Genomic DNA, 17,834 nt, shown 5'->3' on the forward strand with positions numbered 1-17,834 from the left:
AGTAGTGCTGCAATGAATATTGGTGTACAAGTATCTGTGTTTCTCCTATCAGTTATTTTGGGTATATACCTAGGAGTGGAATTTCTGGGTTATATTGTAATTTTATGTTGAATTTTTTGAGGAACCGCCAAACTGTTTTCCATAGCAGCTACCGCCATTTTATAATTCCACCAGCAATGGATGAGGGGTCCAGTTTCTCCACATCCCCACTGACAGTTGTTATTTTCCATTTTTCTGATAATAGCCATCCTAGTGGAAGTGAAGTAGTGTCTCATTGCGGTTTTGATTTACATTTCCTTAATGACTAACAACATTGAGCATCATTTCATGTGCTTGTTGGCCGATTGTATTATCTTTTGATTTAAAGTAAAATACAGACTTTACCATCTGCTGTAGAAATCCTGTTAAAAAAAAAAAGACTAAGACAAGAGCAATAACAGTAAACTTACAGAGTTGTAGAGTGTAGCACAAATGCATCATTTTTAAGGTTTATACAAATGGATTGATTAATTTTATCAAAATAAAAGGTGTAGTGGTGGTTACTGGTTTAAAAAAACAAAATCCAACAGTCTGTTACCTATAAGACACTGACTTAAGTTTACTAAAGGACAAACAAGTCTACCATGAGCAAACATACAAGAAAAGCAGGACTGCCCAGTGATAGCATAAGATAAAGTCAATTTCAGAGCAGAAGCCAAAGAGAAACTTTCAGAGTTCACAATTTGTAATGTAGAAGGAACATGGGAAAAATATGTTGGTGAAATTAGTTGATGAGCGAATGATTATCTGAACATCAGAAAAACAAAATACATAGAAAAGGTGGCAGAAATGCTATTCTAGAAATAACAATAGAATTGTACATAGGAGGTGTCATGTTATATATAAAAGAAGACTGGACAAAAAGACAAATATTATATGGTCCCACTATTATAAAAAGTCAAGAATAGATAAACACACAGAAAGCAAAGTTCTTTGATGGTTATCAGGGATGAGAGGGAGGGAGAATTCACTTCCTAGATAGTAGACACTTGTTACTTTTGGTGATGGGAAAGGCAATTCCAGATATGAGTGAAGTCAACACAACTTGGCCAAGATAAACAAGTACGCTAAGAAGTACATGAGAAAAAGGGACAAAATTTCAATAAATGCTATAATATATGCAATTTTGCAACAACAGTAAAAACAACCAAAAAATATGTCTATGGTAACATAGGCAGATGTGGATACATGTATATGTATAGGAACGCACATGTGAGTAAATGCACATGTGTGTATAGGTGTATATGTAGGCATATGTATATACACGTTTGTGTGTGCTGCACATATATCCACATATATAACAAACCACACAGGGGGCACAGTTACAGAGGCTTCCTAGACATATCCAAACAACTTGCAGGATTAGTTTACTGGATCAAAAGGCTTGGGACCGTAGTCTCGGGACAACTTAGTCAATTGCCATAACATTGTTCACAAAGGTAATATTTTACATCCTAGTTTGGTGAGTAGCATCTGGGGTCTTAAATGCTTGCGAGCGGCCATCTAAGATACAACTATTGGTCTCTGTTTGTATGGAGCAAAAGAAAACGAAGGAAATCAAAGGCTCAAAGAAGAGACCAATCTACAGGACTGATACCCACACAAACCACAACCTCTTTTAACCTGAGACCATAAGAACTAGATGGTGCCCAGCTACCACTACCAACCATTCTGACTAGGCACACAATAGAAGGTCCCAGATAGAATGGGAGAAAATATAGAACCAAACTCAAATTCCTAAAAAAGGCCAGACCTACTGGACTGATAGAGACTGGAGGAAACCCCCAAGACCATCACCCTAAGATCTCTTTGAACTTGAAATTGAAGCTATTTCTGCAGGTCATCTTTCAGCCAAATAACAGATTGGCTTATAAAATAAGCAATATCACCCATGAGTAATGTGCTGTCTTAACAATTAGCTATATGAGACCAAATAGTCAACATTTACCCAAAGGCAAGGAGGGGAAAGGAGGCTAGATCAATGGAAACAGAACAAACCGAATGGAAGTGATGAGAGTGCTGACATATTGTGGAGATTATGGCCAGTGGCACAGAATAATTTGTGTGAAGACTGAGGGGGAGCTTAATTTGCTGTGTAAACTTTAACCTAAAATGCAATAAAATATTAAAAAGGAAAAAAGTGGAAACAAGAAATTTGGGTTTTAAGACTTGGTTTTGTCGTTAATTAGCTTTGTAATATGCATGAATATTCTGGATTAGATGACCTTAAGTTTTTTCCCAGTCTTAAATTCTGTGAGATTTAACGTTTCACTATTAGAATGTAGAAATTAAGCAGCGAATTAATAAGTTACAAAGCTAAATATAACGGGAAAGGTGAAAGTAAGTGACAAGGAGAGAAATTAATGGAATTAAGGAAATTTTACCTATTTCCTCCTTTAAAAATGGATGTAAAAGGACTTTGAAAGTGATTTTGGAGTCTCTGAGAGGGCCCAGTAAATAGCACTTTGCCTCTTGCATATGCTCCCAACATTGAGAAATAGCTCAAAAGAGTTGCATGTGGATTCTAAAGTTCACCTTTATTAGTGATAAAAGGTAAGTTGAAGGACATGCTTTAGTGTTGGAGCCAAGTGGGTTTGCTAGCTAAACTCTAGAAGTAGACCCACCCATGTACCATGCCCTAGGCAGTGATGGCCAGGGTGACATGCAGGAACCCAGGGGAACTAGGGGTTCTTTGTAGAGTATGCCGTATTTTTTCTTCCCAGATTTACCATTCAGATAAGTCATTCTACCTTCCCCGAGATAAAGTGATTAAAGAGTGGAGAGAGACCAGAAATATTTGGGAGAAACCCCTCTTCATAGAAAGGAGAGGAGAGGGAGAAGGTATTCCCCTCCAGTAATAAGTTGTATTCATTGTAGGGGGAAAGAAAACCAGATAAGCATAAAGAATAAAGTGCATATCTATCATAAGCTCACTACCTAAAGGTAACCACTCTGAACATTTTGGTGTCTGTCCTTCAAGACTACATGTCAGGTAGGTAGGTTTTAACAAAAACTGGGATCATATATACATATAGTATAATTCCCAAAACTAATCAAATACTGGTAAACATAACTCAGTTTAGTTATGGACCTCTACACAACAAAAATGAGCGTAGTAGACATGTCTTGTGGAATTGTGCAGCTCAGGTGATTTTATCCTCTCTTGATGTTTTCCTGGTTCTCAAGACCGGACCCATAGCAGCTACATCTCTTCTTTTTGACTCTTGCCTCTCAGGCCATAGCTGGTTGACCCAAGGGAGTACACACCTGACCCAAACTGGGCCAGTCAGGTTTCTTTTTCTCCTAAGAATTTGGAATTTTGAACTGAAAGACATTGGGGGTCGCTATATATGACCAACTCATGTTAAACCCATGAACTACAGTTGAAGTCTTCAGTGCTGCTTGGGTTCCTTCTTATTGCTTTTGAGACTTAGGAACTGAACAGATTTGTTGGTTAACTTAGAAAAACAACTCCCTTGGCGCAAATCTTAGAAATTTTTTTCAGAAAAGATGTTTCCAAGTAATCTATTGTACACAATGATATTCAACATTGAGGTTAAATTTTTAAAAATAAAATCAGTTTATTGCCAGTAGGTGGAAATGGAAAGGGCTCAAGAGAGAAGTAGATGACACATATTTTCCGAGAGAGATTTTGAATATGGCAAGCCCTCTACAGTTTTTCAATAAGGTGTTCTTATTCTAGTATAGTGATTCTCAGTGGATCTCAACTAGGGCAGTACCACCACCACCCCGGACTGCATTTTAGAAAATAATAAGGGTATTTTGATTGCCATAAAGAATGGGGGTGCTACTGGCTAGATGTCCTGCAATTCTGAGACAGTCCCACTGAATGAAGATTTGTTCTGTACCTCCCAGGACTTTTGTCTATCCCCCAAGGCTAATCCCTCTACAAAGATAAATTGGTAGTTTTGTAGTACATATTAATACCGAAAAAAATCTAAATGAGAAGTTAAATGAAAAACATATTAAGAGAAGTTTGGTGTATAGTTTTCTATTTTGGCATAACAATACCACAAATTTAGCAGCTTAAAACAGCACTAATTGATTAACTCATAGTTCTGTAGGTCAGAAACTGGGCTCAGCTGCTTTCCTGCTGGAGGTCTCACAAGACCAAAATCAAGTTGTCATCTGAGCTGTACTTTTATTTGGAGATTCTGGGGAAGGACCCTCTTCCAAGCTCCGCTTATTGGCAGAATCTGTTTCCTTGTGGTTGTAGATCTGAGGTCCCTGTTGCCTTGCCAGCTGTCAGCTCCTAGAGGCTGCTCGCCACTCCTTGCATGTGGCCCCTCTATCTTCAAATTCAGCAATTCCTCCTTTTTCAAATTTCTCTGACTTCCCCTCTGCCAACAGGAGAAGGCTCTCCTGGTCAGGTCAGGTCCACCCATATAATCTCTGAATATGAAAATCAACTGACTTGGAACTTTAATTGCCTCTGCAAAATCCCTACACAGCAGTACCTAGATTAGTGCTTGGTTGAATAACCAAGGACAGGAATCTTTAGAATTCTGCCTACCACAGTTGATATGAAGAAGGAAGCTTAGTGAAATAAAGATCTAGTCTCAAAATAATTGAGTCATTTATTCACTCTGCACAGTCTGTTCTGTTAAAGTCTCGTAGCATTTCCAACTTGCATATTTAGGTGAAAAGTCTTGTAGTGTGGTTACTGCAAAAGCAATGAAACTGATTGGAAATCTGTAACAGCAGATTTGAGGTTTCTCTTCAGACTTACTAAACTAGTGGAGACACATGAGAAGCAGGCATCTCATTTGATTTCTTTAATATCATCTATTTTAAATATTTCATATTGTGTGTGTGTGATGATAAAGGAAATCTAGGTTGTAAAATTGAAATTTTATTTTCAGTTAGCTGTAGTTTTTCAATTTGATCTTAAATCTACCCCTTACCTATTACACAACTGCCTTATTGCCTCTTGCATTTCTGAGTTTTCTTGTTGGTTTTTGTCCAATCCATTTTCTGTTTCCAAGGTCTTTTTACATACTAGACACTCATTGTACGTCTCAGTGGGATTTCAAGAAGGGGAATAAGTTTTCCGTGATACTGTCTCCTCACCCTGTGCCATGACATAATCTAGAGGATTATTTTGATACCACACTTATAAATAAGATCTAGCTCATTTACAATAATATCCTATTTCCTCATTTTCTCTACTTTGACTGTCATTTACGTTGGCATATTCCTCTGGCTTCAGTTAAGGTTAGTACCCCATTTCTTATGGTAAGTTATTACTTAATGCTATTTTTTATTCTAATGTTGGTCTGTAGCTCTGTCTGCTCTTTTACTTTTCTGTACTTGTCCATAGTGGCTTCTGATCTTATTTTTAACCTCAAACTTATTCATCATAAGTTGGTACATACACTTGAATGCTTCATTATATCACTATGTCCCCAAGCATTTACATATGAGAACAAATATATTTTTAAATACTTTTATTTCTCCTTTAAATATCAGTTAGGGCACTATAGTTATTTTATTTTTTTAATTTTATGTAGGCAGGTTATATCATCTATGTTTTTTATTTCAGGAGAGTAAAGGAGACATTATGTAATAGGTGTAATAAAAAAGGGGGTGTTGGCTCTGATAGGATTGAGAACTAGTGTTCTATCATGCAAAGAAAATGCCATTGTCCTTAGGCTGTATTTCCTTTCCTGCTATGTCCTATGGTTGATTAGCAACCTGGATATCTTGAGGCATACATGGGTAGAATAGGTTCTCTGTCTAGGTGCTGTCATCTGTCTTCTTATCTCAAAGGATGCTCTTCATTCCTTGTTTTAATCTAGATAGACCTTTTAGGTTCAGTTTATCTTGGAATATTCATACATTTGAGATTCTACCTGTGTTTTCCTTTGAAGAAGATTCTAAGATTTGCAGTATGATGATTCTTTTCTTCTCTTTTATCAGTTAGGGATAAATTTGCAAAGCTTAGTTTTTCATCCAAAGCTCCCCCCGCCCCCACTGCCAAATAAGACAGTGAAATAGTTTTTAAGTACAAAATCTTATTAGGCATGTTTTAGATAAGCTAAATCTTGTCAAGTTCTGGCCTCTGTACATATGTGGTAAGTAATGTACAATGAAATAATAATGATAGAAAAATCAGTGGACTAGAAATAAAACCCAGGTTCTTGATCTTTACTGCCCCTTACTGTCTTGGGCAAGTTGAGCAGGTTCTCTGAGCCTTGGTTTCTTCATCTGCAAGTAGAGATAATATCAACCCTATTTGCCAGGGTTATTGTTAGGACCAAACAACACAGTGACTGCTAGAGAAATGTTTTAAGTTCTAAAATGCACTATGATATCTGTTAGGTCTTATCATCTAGATTTGGTCATTATCATCTAGGTTTGGTCATTAAATCAATCTTGTAGATGACTTCAAATTACTTTTATTACTTTTTTTTTTTTTTTACCCACCACCAGTGTTAAAGCAATGCTGTGTGAAGGATGGGTTGGAAGGGGATTTAGAAGAACCTAGTTGGCCAGTTGACTGGCTATTGAGACCTCCCATTGGAGAGGAGATGGCAGTCTCAAACAAGGCAGTGGAGATAAAAATGGGGAAGACAGATGCCAGAAGCTTTGGCTGGACTTAGAAACCAGTTGGACTTAGGGGTGAGGAGAAGGGAAGAACCCAAGAGACTGGGAGTTTGGTGATCAGGAGGCGTAGCAGGAATGAAGGAAGGAAAGGTGGTATGTGTCCTGTTCAGACATGCCATGTTCAAGTGGCTGCTGGTACAACTAGACAGAGCTGTCCAAAGGCGATTTGGAGTCTGAGCCTAGAGCTCAAAGAGATCTAGGGTTAGAGATTAGACCAGGGAACACCCCTTAGTGAGATCGTAGAATAAGACAAGATGGGGACAAAGGGTGGAGTTTGCACAAGGAATTTCTGCGTTGAAGGGGCTATCAGGCAAGAAGAGCCAACAAAGTCTCTTCTCAGCCTCACCCCATAGTCTGTGACAGTGCTGTAGAACGTGGAACGTTGGGACATGCTGTATACTGATTGCTCTTACAGGTTTATGTATTTAAAAAAGATAGCCTTCGTGTCTGATCAACTACCTGATGAGCTTTAATCCTTAGGAAATCTACAGACACACAAACTGAGATGAAAAAACAAAAACAAACCAAAAAAACCAAGAATTTATATTTTGTGAAATAGCCCGTAGCCAGTTTTTAAAATGGAATGTTAGTTTTTCAAACTCAATACCGCTGGCAAACACCACTCTAACCTTACAGAAAGGCTAGTTAATGAATAAAACTATAGTATTATTGATATTTACTAATGCTCCTTTTTTTTCTTCTTTTTTTCCTTTAGATTTTACATTGTGCGATCGGTAAGTATGGAATTTTTCCCCTACTGTGTACAGTGGAGTCTGCTTTTTGTTTTCAGTCATAGATTATAGGCTTGATTCTTAGTGAATATTGAGAAAACAAAACCATTTAATCATTATATATAAAATTGCTCAGATCGGAATGGCTTTCGGTTTCTAAAATCATAGATACTACTTAGATGTTAGCACTTCTTGTTACAAGGGTAATGGAGAAACACTAGCATATTTATAAAAATGTGACTTGGGGTCTGGTTTTGGGCTCTACTGAAACCGCTCTCTGTGAGCATGTAAATGTTATATTCTCTTTGCTCATCTTTAAAATGGGAGTAATGCATAGATTGCCTGCCTCCCAGGTGACTATTTAATGTATGTGAGAGAGATTGGAAAAGTATAAGTAAAAAGGGTTATACAAATGTAAGCGATTTCTACTACAACAGACGTGTTTGCTTTTTCTTTTTGGTGGGAGAGTCGTCATTCTGCTCTGGAACTGAGACAGAAGCTTCTAGCCTGGGTGACTGTTGTTGTTAGTTGCTGTCAAGTCCACCTCATGGTGACCCAGTGCGTGCAGAGTAGAACTGCTCCGTAGGGTTTTCAAGGGTGTGACCTTTTAGAAGCAGATCTAGACCCCTCTAATTAAACAAAAAGCAAATTTCAGAAGAGCTGATGGCCCCTGTAGAGCAAGCATGTAGTGGCCGCTGTGTGCTCCAGGCTTGTTTCTCGAAGGGAGGATTTGAACTTGATCCTCATTCAGAGCTATTGAGAAATATGCAACCAAATCATTATGGCCCTGATCAATTTAATTCACAAATTAACTGGATACTCACTATGTTAAGGGCACTGCCCTTGGCACTGGGGAATTCAAAGATGAGGAGACATAGTTCAGAAGGGCACTGTCTTAGCTATTTAGTGCTGCTGTAACAGAAATACCACAAGTTGGTGGCTTTAACAAGCAGAAATTTATTTTCTCACAGTTTAGGAGGCTGGAAGTCCGAATTAAGGGCGCTGGCTCTAGGGGAAGGCTTTCTCTGTTGGCTCTGGGGGGAGGTCCTCATCTCTTCAGCTTGTTTCCTGGCTCCTTGGAGATCTTCATGTGGCTTGGCATCGATGTTCCCCCATCTCTGCTATGCTCACTTATTTAATCTCTTTTATATCTCAAAAGAGATTGACTCAAAATATACCCGACACTAATCCTGCCTAACATAACAAAGAGAGCCTATTCCCAAATGGGATTATAACCACAGGCGTAGAGGTTAGGATTTGCAACACATATTTTTAGGGTACATAATTCAATCCATCACAGACACATAGGTAGAGACACAGCAAACTGTCCGCTGTGGGTCTTGCAGAGATTACAGTGATACTTGGCTCCATTACTTTTAAGGAAAACAAAGCATCTTTATTACAAAGAGGTGCATTTCTGCTATGTTCCCACTCAGGAGTGTCTGCAATTGGGGATTTCTTACCTGGGGTTCAGGGACACCCTCCTGAAATTACTTGCAGAATTTTGTCTGCATGTTTCTATGTTTATTTTGAGGAAGAGGTATGATCCATAGCTTTCATTAGATTCTCTGAGGAGTGTGTGATATTTGAACAATAGAATTGAAAGGGACTTGGAGACTCACCTCTCACATGGTCTGCTTTCACAGCAAGAGCTAAGTAGCCTGGTCCTGGTCACACAGCCAGTAAAATGGTGGAACCTAGTTTGGAGCCAAGTCAGCCTGACTCCAGAGTCTGCCTGACTGCCTTTGTTTTATGATGAATGACTTCGGTTGATGCATAATCTTACACACATTTCCTTGTTAATCCTTTATCTCCAACTTTGAAATGAAACCTTTTATCCCTTCTTGAATGGTTAAATGAAAAATGAATTTTATGTGTAAGCTAGCAGACGGAAACAACGAGAAAACCTGTTGACATGGAGTCAGTTCTGACTCACGGTGATCCATGTGTTTCAGAATAGAACTGCTCCATAGGGCTTTCAATGACTGTGACCTTCCAGAAGCAGATTGTCAGGCCTTTCTTCTGTGCACAGTTGGGTGGTTGGGTTCAAACCACCAACCTTTCAGTTCGTAGTGGAGTGCAAACTGTTTGCACCCCATATTTGGCCAGAGAGAGTTCTGAAACCACTTCAGGCCTTCTCCATAGGATTGAACCCTATATCCCTGTTCTTCCCCCACTCTCTTAACCTTCAGCTGTCTTGTATACAAAGCATGTTTTCTGAGCATGTGTGCTATTACTTGAATTAATATTTAATTGTATTTTTAATACCAAAATTCCCATTTTGTGTCTTAGAATTTATTTTCACACCTCTTTAGAAAATTTCTACCCTTGGAGATAAAGTTTCTGACAAGTATATTTATGTATTTATACCAAACAAGTTATTGACTGCCTAGCAGGTAGACGCCAGACATTGTTGGGCAGTGGGAAGAGAGAGGTGAACAGGTGTAGACTTGGTTTCAAGGCACTGCCGTCAGATGGGCACTTCCCTCTAAGATTCTCGGACAGATTGCATGCCTGTGGACTTGTGCCCACGTCACACTCTGCTCTGATGGTTTGTTGACAAGTTATGCTTCTCCATCAAACTCTGAGCTCACCAAGGGCTCATTCTGCCTTGTTCACCTGTGTGTCCCCAGGGCCTAGCGTGGTGCCTGACATACACAGCAGATACTTAATAGAATTCTTCTTTGTTTCCTTAAGGCCCTTGTGCCGTCAGTGATTCTCTCTCTCTTGCATCATCACACTTTGTCAACTACATTTTCCTTCTCATAGCTACCTTTTCTTTCTCAGCCCACAAAATGCTCAGAGTGCTCCATCTTAAAAGTTTTAAGCCCCATCTTTGACCTGCATTCCCCTCTTGCTACTACATAATTCCTCTCCATCCGTTTCACCAGATTTATGAACAGTTTGTACTCTTTCCACTTCCTCACTCCATTTGTACCTTAACCTCTCAGCCTGGCTTTTGCTTCCTCCCCCCCACTAAAATTACCCTTTGGTCTAAAATCAGCAGCAGTTTCTGTAAAATTCCATGAACACGTTTGGAACTTACTGGACTTCTCAGCTATACTGGACACCACTGATGACTCCTTCTTGGGATCCTGCTCCTTTAGCTTCCGTTATACTTTTTCTTGCCCTTTGGCTATTTCTTTTCTGTCTTTAGGGGCTTCTCTTTCTCTGCCCCTTAATTCTGGGTATTTCCAGGGTTATGTCCTAGCCCACTGCTTTTCTGAGTGAACATACCTTCTGTGAGTGATCTCTTCCCTTCTCATGGCATGGCTACCTCTTAGATATTCATGACTCCCAGTTCTCCAACTTAAAGCCACACCTGCATTCCAGACTCCAGACCCATTGTCCACTGACTCCTGGGTATCTGCTCCTGGTCCTCTTCAGTGTGGCCTAGACTCCCAGACTTGTTCTGCCTCCCACATTCTCTTTCTCATGGGTACCACCAGCCACTCAGTCACTCACCTTAGACCTGGGGCTCAGCATTGGTGCCGCCCTCTCCCATATCCTCACCCCCAACGCCAGGCAGTCATCAAGTTGTGTCAGTTCTGTTTCCTGAATATTCCTCAATGGTCTTGAAGATTTACTGTGTTCCAGTGGTTTGCATTCTCTCATTTACTCTCCTTATGGTTGATGAGACCAAGGCTTAAAAGGTTTCATATCTGGCCAAAATTTCCACAGCTAGTAAACCCCAGAGCCAGGAGTTGAACCTATGGCTGTGTGGCTCTAAGTCCATCCTTTAATTTAGTTAAAAGATAATTCTAAGCAGTTTACTTCCCTGCCTAAAACCCTTCAGTGGTTTGATATATGGCTTGATCTGAACCCTGCCCACCTCTGCCATGCTACTGCACTGCCTCTTGCCTCTGCACCTGTGCCTAAGCACCCTCTGCCGCAGGCTCATCCTCCAGTAAATGTCCCTACCACCTGCTGGCTAGATTAGGCACCGGTCCTCACTTTTCTGTGTTACCCTACACCTCACTCTGTTATTTCCATGTTGTATTATGGTCTGTCCTTGTACCTATGTCCTCTACCACCACACTGAATTTTTTGAGAGCAAGAACTGTTTCTTACTTCTTATTGATTTCTGTATTCCAGTGCCTAACACAGTAGAAGGTACCTAGTGGGAGCTTGGTGAACATTTGATGATAATCTAACCAAATTCTGATGAAAATTTCCAAAACTTGTTTCAAGATGTTCACAGTTTCTTGAAAAAATTAATAACAAAAGCTGTTTCTAGCATTAGCCTAAAGGCAATGCTTGTTATTATACAACTTTTATTTTTAGAATGATGATTTATTTTCCTGTGGCATTCTGAAAGTTTTCACTATCACAACTTGGTCTTTTAGAAACTTATTTCAGAACCCTTGAGATGTCTTTAGTTTACATGCTGTTGATTTGAAGTAGGGACCTCAGTCACTAGCTGTGTGGTTTCCAGGAAGTAATTCAACTTTTGTGTACCTCCATTTCTTCGTCAGATAAAGAGGGGATAATACCTACCTCATAGGGTTGTTGTGAAAATTAAATGGATCATGGTGATGTTGAATAATTGCCTGATAAAATGGTAGCTGTTATTATTAACTAAAGCAATGTAAATGTCATAGAATGTTAAAAGGTTTATTCTAAAAAAAAAGGGGGGGGGAGGGGTTTATCCTGTTCCTTAATATAATGTTCAATGTTTAGATTAATATAAATTTAACTCTCTTGTGTTTTTATTTTTCTTAAATTATGCAAGTGCTTCAGGACCTCTTATTGTTCGCATTTGAGTTGGAGTTGCTTCTTGTCCATGATTGTGACAATGCAACTTGGCAAAAATGACCTCCAGAAACAATAAACTAAAATTCACACGAAGGCTCATTTCCATGAGAAAGTCAGCCTTCTGTCCTTTCAAATGAGTTCCCATGCCCTCAACTGTTTCAAAGTAGGGTTTTTGTTCTCCATTAATACAGGAGGGACAGGATTTCTCAAATGCCTCCATTCAGCTCTCAGCCTAAGATCTGTAGTGCTTTATGTACGCTTCTACTTTATAGAGAGAAGAAGAAGGAAAAAGAACACCACCTTGAGACATGTCCTTCCTAAGACTGCAGAAAAAAGTTGTGGTCTCTTTGTTCACTTTGGGTTGAAAGAACTTCTGTCTTTCTTTCTGAGTAGTCTTAAAGATTAGATCGTGGAAGAGGCATATGGGAAACGAGGTGGTTCTCCCTTTGTTGGAATGAAATTAGAGGTAGATGAACTGGAGCTGAAGACGCTCCTCGTAAGATACGACATCATGCGTTTGGTGAACCTTCGTGCCTGAAATTATACTGTCATTTGTCATTTGAGAAGTCTTCTGTTGATTGAAAACTATAGAACAGATGTCTGCATGGGAGATCAGTCATAGCCTGGAGGGCATTGTGTCAGAAGTTGAGTAGAACAGACAAGGACAAAAGACCTTTCACATAGATGGGCTGGATTCGTGGTTTCAAGCATTTGCTGTTTGTGCCACCTTGCACTGTTGTCTCAAACTGATGACGACTTTTACTTAATTATTTTTCAAAAGTGAATTTCAAGAAATTCACAATTACCTTGATACTGGTTGAGTGTAGGGCTCCAAACTGGTTTTATTTGTTAGGAAGAGGTGCCGGGAAGGAAGTGGAGCAGCTGCTGGGGAGTCTGAGCTCCAGGAGACCCCAACTGTTCCCATCAAAAATATTTTCCCTCCCACCAATTCGAGTTAACTAAATCCTCCCTTAACCGGCAACACACGCACACCTACCTTTGAGAGGGTCAGGCTCTCTCCAGTTGTTGGCAATGCAGTGTTGTAAAGGAACCACCGGTGCTTTTTGCTAAAACCAGATACAGAGCCACCAAGTGTGAGCAGAAGAGAACTCTGGAAGGAGAGCATCTGGGAGGGAAGGAGTTACTTTTTCTCACCTGTGCCCAGTCTTCAGGCGTATGGTTGGGCACAAAAACAAAAACTGCTTTCTTTGGTTCTGCTTAGCTTAGCTGACATTTTACAAGTAAACTGTACCAAATAGTAGGGAAGAACAGAAAGGGAGTAATTATCAAAAATACAGACGGTATAAAATAGTCACATACCCAAAGTACACGTTTCTGATCCAAAGATCTAGCTCCCTTTTAGTTCCCGACAGCTGGCACAGCTTCATGTGTACCTTGCTGGCTCTCTTTCTACTTTATTTTTAGCCATCTCGCCCTTGGGGACCCCCATCTCTAAGCCCATTTACCTGACCCTCTCACAAAATTGTCTAAATACACTTTTTCTTATTCAGACTCCACCATTGCTTTCGGCCTGGGGGCATGTTCAGTGAAGGTGAGGGCAGGGGGAGGGAGGAGCCGTTTGAGACTAGCCTGTCTCCCTGCCTAGAAGCTTCCAAGGCTCACCCCTGAGTTGCTGCCTGGGTGCAGTGGGGAGTTTGGAGGCCAGGGTAGGAAGTTATCATAGTCAGCCTTCCCCTCCAATGCAATTCTTTGTTATTTATTAAAGTACAATAGTTTTCCAGCATCTTAACAACAAAGCTCTGTATCAAGACTAGTTTGGAGGGCTTCAAACCATAATCTTTCCCAAGTCAGTTAAGCCCTTCAAGCCAGCCAGGTTTAGCCTCCCTCTGCCTTAGCTCTCAGTTCAAGGCTGTTAGCCTCCTGATCTAATTTGGCCTCCTCCCCTCCAAACAGGGAGAGAGAAGGAAGGAAAGAGAGTGTTAGCAGTTGCATCTTCTGCTCCTGATAACCAAAGCTTCACCGCCAGTCCTCTGAGTAAACCTAGCTTTTCGCACCTCTGCAACTTTATTATGCATGCTGTTTCCTGGGGCATGCCTGGAGCACCACCTCTGTTAGCTGTTCCCTGCTCTGTGGGAACGTACTGATGTGGAAGGAAGGAAGAGAGAAACAGAGCATGCTCTTTTAGGAGCTGGAAGTGCCTGAGCAGGGAGAATGGAAGACTTGCCCAGAGTTCATGCACGCCACTGGCACCCAGCAAGCACTCGGTAAGTGGTAGGTAGCAGCTCTTCCGTTAGTTATTACTGGACAAAACATAATCCCTGAAGGTTTTTGGAAGCCATCTTGTGTCTAGTTGGAGTACAGAAGGGAAAGCTGAGAGGAAAGCCTAGATCCGGGAATTTGACACCCTGCTGCCCTCGCAGGAACAGCTAGGGGTTTGGTTTGAATAAAAACCTGTTCCTGAGATATTTAAAATATCTCCGAAAGATAAACTTTAGCTTGCTGCCCTGTCAATCAGGAACCAAGCTAAGGCAAACCCCATTAGAAACATTACTAGTTATGTGACAAAATGGACATCCTCCCTGGGCCTTTGTTTTCATGTCTGAAAAGCTAGTGGGTTGGGCTAGATACTAGCTGATTTCGAACATGCTTTACACAGTCTATGAAACCGACTGTAATGTTCCTTCAGAGAAGAAAGTCAGTGATCTGAGTAGTCATCTAAACGGGGAATATGCTAGATGTTTAAACGTGCCTGCTGTTACTAGTTGCCAGAGAGTCAATTCTGACTCATGGCAATCCCATGTGCCTAGGAAACTTCTTTCAGGTACTCTAGTTGTAGTACACTTTTCCTTCTCAATGCATTTTTGAAAGTCAGAAAGCAGAATTGGGATTGGGAGACAGACACACACACACACACACAGAAAGCAGAATTGGGATTGGGAGACAGACAGACACACACACACACACACACACACACCATTTTTTTCTACAGCATACATTTACCTATGATTATCACTAGGTGGCACCCTTGTATTAGTAAGGAGAATTTCTCTTAGCATTTACATCAACTGGAGGACAGCTAATAAAAATAGTGGTGAATCAATAACTGAAACTGAGGAATGAGCAAGTCAACCACAGAAGAGAGAAATGGATGTTTTCCTGTCACTGTCTGAGGACTTAGTCATTAGTATTTGAAGTGATGAAGAGATGGAGCTTTGCATTGCCCCAGAGGAGATTATCTGATAAATATTTCTTAATTATAAGGCACAAGGTGTCTTTAAAATTAACAATGAGATTAATTTGCTTAATTAAAAAGGGCACTCTGTTTCAGAAATTCTCTGATGAGATGGTTTGTGGCAGTCTAAAGTCAATTAACCTTTCACTTAAATTCTTGGCTTCAAAAGCAAGATTGCTCCAGTGAACCCGGAAACACCGTCTAGTGACCCAGTTTGAGTAAATTCCATTGAACTAAAAAGTGAAAGCTTGAGACATCTTTTGGCCAGAGAATTATTTGATTTATAATTCTATAGCAGGAGTTGAATGGTTAAATAATGCATTAAGATAATAAAGGAGGCATGAAAGTTTAGGAATATTTGTGTGACAATGTATGTCTTCTTTCATAGTTCTCTAGAGCTTTCCCGGGAGAGGATTTTTTTTTCTTTTCTTTTTATTGTGAACCTCTTTCGCTTTTTTTTAAAAAAAAATTCCTACCCCAGTATGTTCTGTTACTTAGCAATATGTGTTTAAGATGCATCTATGTCTTTACTTGGCTTGATAGCTCATTCTTTTTTATTTCTGAATAGTATTCCATTGTGTGGATGTACCACAGTTTGTTTATCCATTCTCCTACCGAAAGATATCTTGGTTGCTTCCAGTTTGGGATGATTATGAATAAAGCTGTTATAAACATTTATGTGCTGGTTTTATGTGGACAGAAAAACAGCTTTGCATTTTCGTATCAGTTGAGTAAATCCCTAGGAGCACAACTGCTGGATCATATGGTAAGACTAAGGAGCCTTGGTGGCACAGCAGTTAAGTACTAGGCTGCTAACTGAAAGGCAGCGGTTTGAACCTACCCAGTGGCTCTGTGGGAAGATGACCTGGCGATCTGCTCCCATAAAGATTGCATCCTAGAAAACCTTATGGGGCAGTTCTGCTCTGTCACATGGGGTCACTGTAAGTCAGAATTGACTCCACGGCACCTAACTACAACAACAGCACCATGGTATGACTATGTTGGGCTTTGTAAGAAACTGCTTAACTGTGTCCCAAAGTGACTGTACCATTTTGCATTCCCATCAGCAATGAATGAGAGTTCTTCTTGTTCCACATCCTTACCGGTAATTAATATTGTCAGGTGTTGGTTTTTTTTTTTTTTTTTTTTCTTTTTCCATTTTAGTCACACTAATAGGTGTGTAAGGTCCCTGGGTGGACAGTTTGCACTCGACCACTAACCTAGAGGTTGGCAGTTTGAACCCATCCAGCAGTACCATGGAAGAAAGACCTGACAATCTGCTTCCATAATGATTACAGGCAAGAAAACCCTGTGGAGCAGTTCCACTCTGTAACACATGGGTCATCATGAGTCAGAATCAACTTGACGGCAATGGGTTTGATTTTCGGAATAGATGTGTAGTGGTATCTCGTTGTTTTAATTTGCATTTGCCTAATGACGATGACAAATGATGTTGAGCATCTTTTAATATACTTATTTGCCATGTGTATATCTTCTTTTCTGAAGTGTCTATTCAGATTGCTTGCCTGTTTTTTAATTGAGTCGTTTGTTTTCTTTTGGAGTTTTAAGAGTTCTTTCTTTATTTTAGACATAAATCCTTTATCAGATAAGTGTTTGGAGTTATTTTCTCTAAGTTGTGGCTTGTCTTTTCATTTTTTTCAACAGTGTAGTTTGCAGAGCAGAAGTTTTTAGTTTTAATAAAATCCAACTTACCAATTTTTTCTTTCATGGATCATGCTTTTGTGTTACAGCTAAAAACTCATCACCAGACTTAAGGTCACATAGATTTTATCCTGTTTTCTTCTAGACATTTTATAGTTTTGATTTTTCAATGTAGTGCAGTGATAATATGGCCCTTCTAGCCATAGTCTTTGTAATTTCCACCAAATGTCGGGTGGAACTGTGCAGATGAGTTGCCTGTTGCCCACCAAGGGATTGGATAGCTTGTTAATGTAAATAAGGTGCATGGCACCCTTGTGGGGTTGGGACCATGTAGATAAGGTGTACAGAACTCTTAACAAGGGGATTGGTCAGTTTTGCCATCCTACTAGGCTTGAAATGAGCCATCTCACGGTCCAAGATGGGAGACATCACTCCCACCCAAAAAGAGGAGACGGAAGCAGGGTACATCCTTAGACCCAGGATCCCTGTGTACTACCAGAGACAGCAAGATGATGAGAAGCAGCAGCAGAGAAACAGCGGCAGCAGAGGCAGCAAAACCAGGAGCCAGCAGGAGACGGTGCGGTGAGCTTCCTGGCCCACGGAGTGAGAAAGCTGAGCACCTTCAATCAGGCAGGAGGCTTACTGGTGGAGTAGGGTGCCTCCGGGCACTTACTGGTGGAGCTAAAGAGCTTTGCAACACTTCCCTGAGCAGGACAGAGGCCGAGCTGAGGGACCAAGGGCTAGAGAGAGGCCTGCCTGTGGGCATGGCTGAGAAGAGGCTGTCCTGATCGAAGAACTGTAGCCTGAATTGTAACCTGTTACTTCCC

At 40.4% G+C, this 17,834-nt stretch overlaps 1 protein-coding gene across 1 annotated transcript in view; it reads left to right on the forward strand.

Annotated features, from left to right (window-relative positions):
• HACD2 (3-hydroxyacyl-CoA dehydratase 2) overlaps window positions 1–17,834 on the forward strand; it is a 103,709-nt gene that overhangs the window by 13,482 nt on the left and 72,393 nt on the right. Inside the window, exon 3 of the mRNA XM_004373620.2 lies at window positions 7,382–7,400. Within this exon, the coding sequence (XP_004373677.1) occupies window positions 7,382–7,400 (19 nt within the window). The remainder of the gene's footprint in view (window positions 1–7,381; window positions 7,401–17,834) is intronic.

Source organism: Trichechus manatus, unplaced genomic scaffold (assembly GCF_000243295.1).
Source record: "Trichechus manatus latirostris isolate Lorelei unplaced genomic scaffold, TriManLat1.0 scaffold00026, whole genome shotgun sequence".
Lineage (NCBI taxonomy): Eukaryota > Metazoa > Chordata > Mammalia > Sirenia > Trichechidae > Trichechus > Trichechus manatus.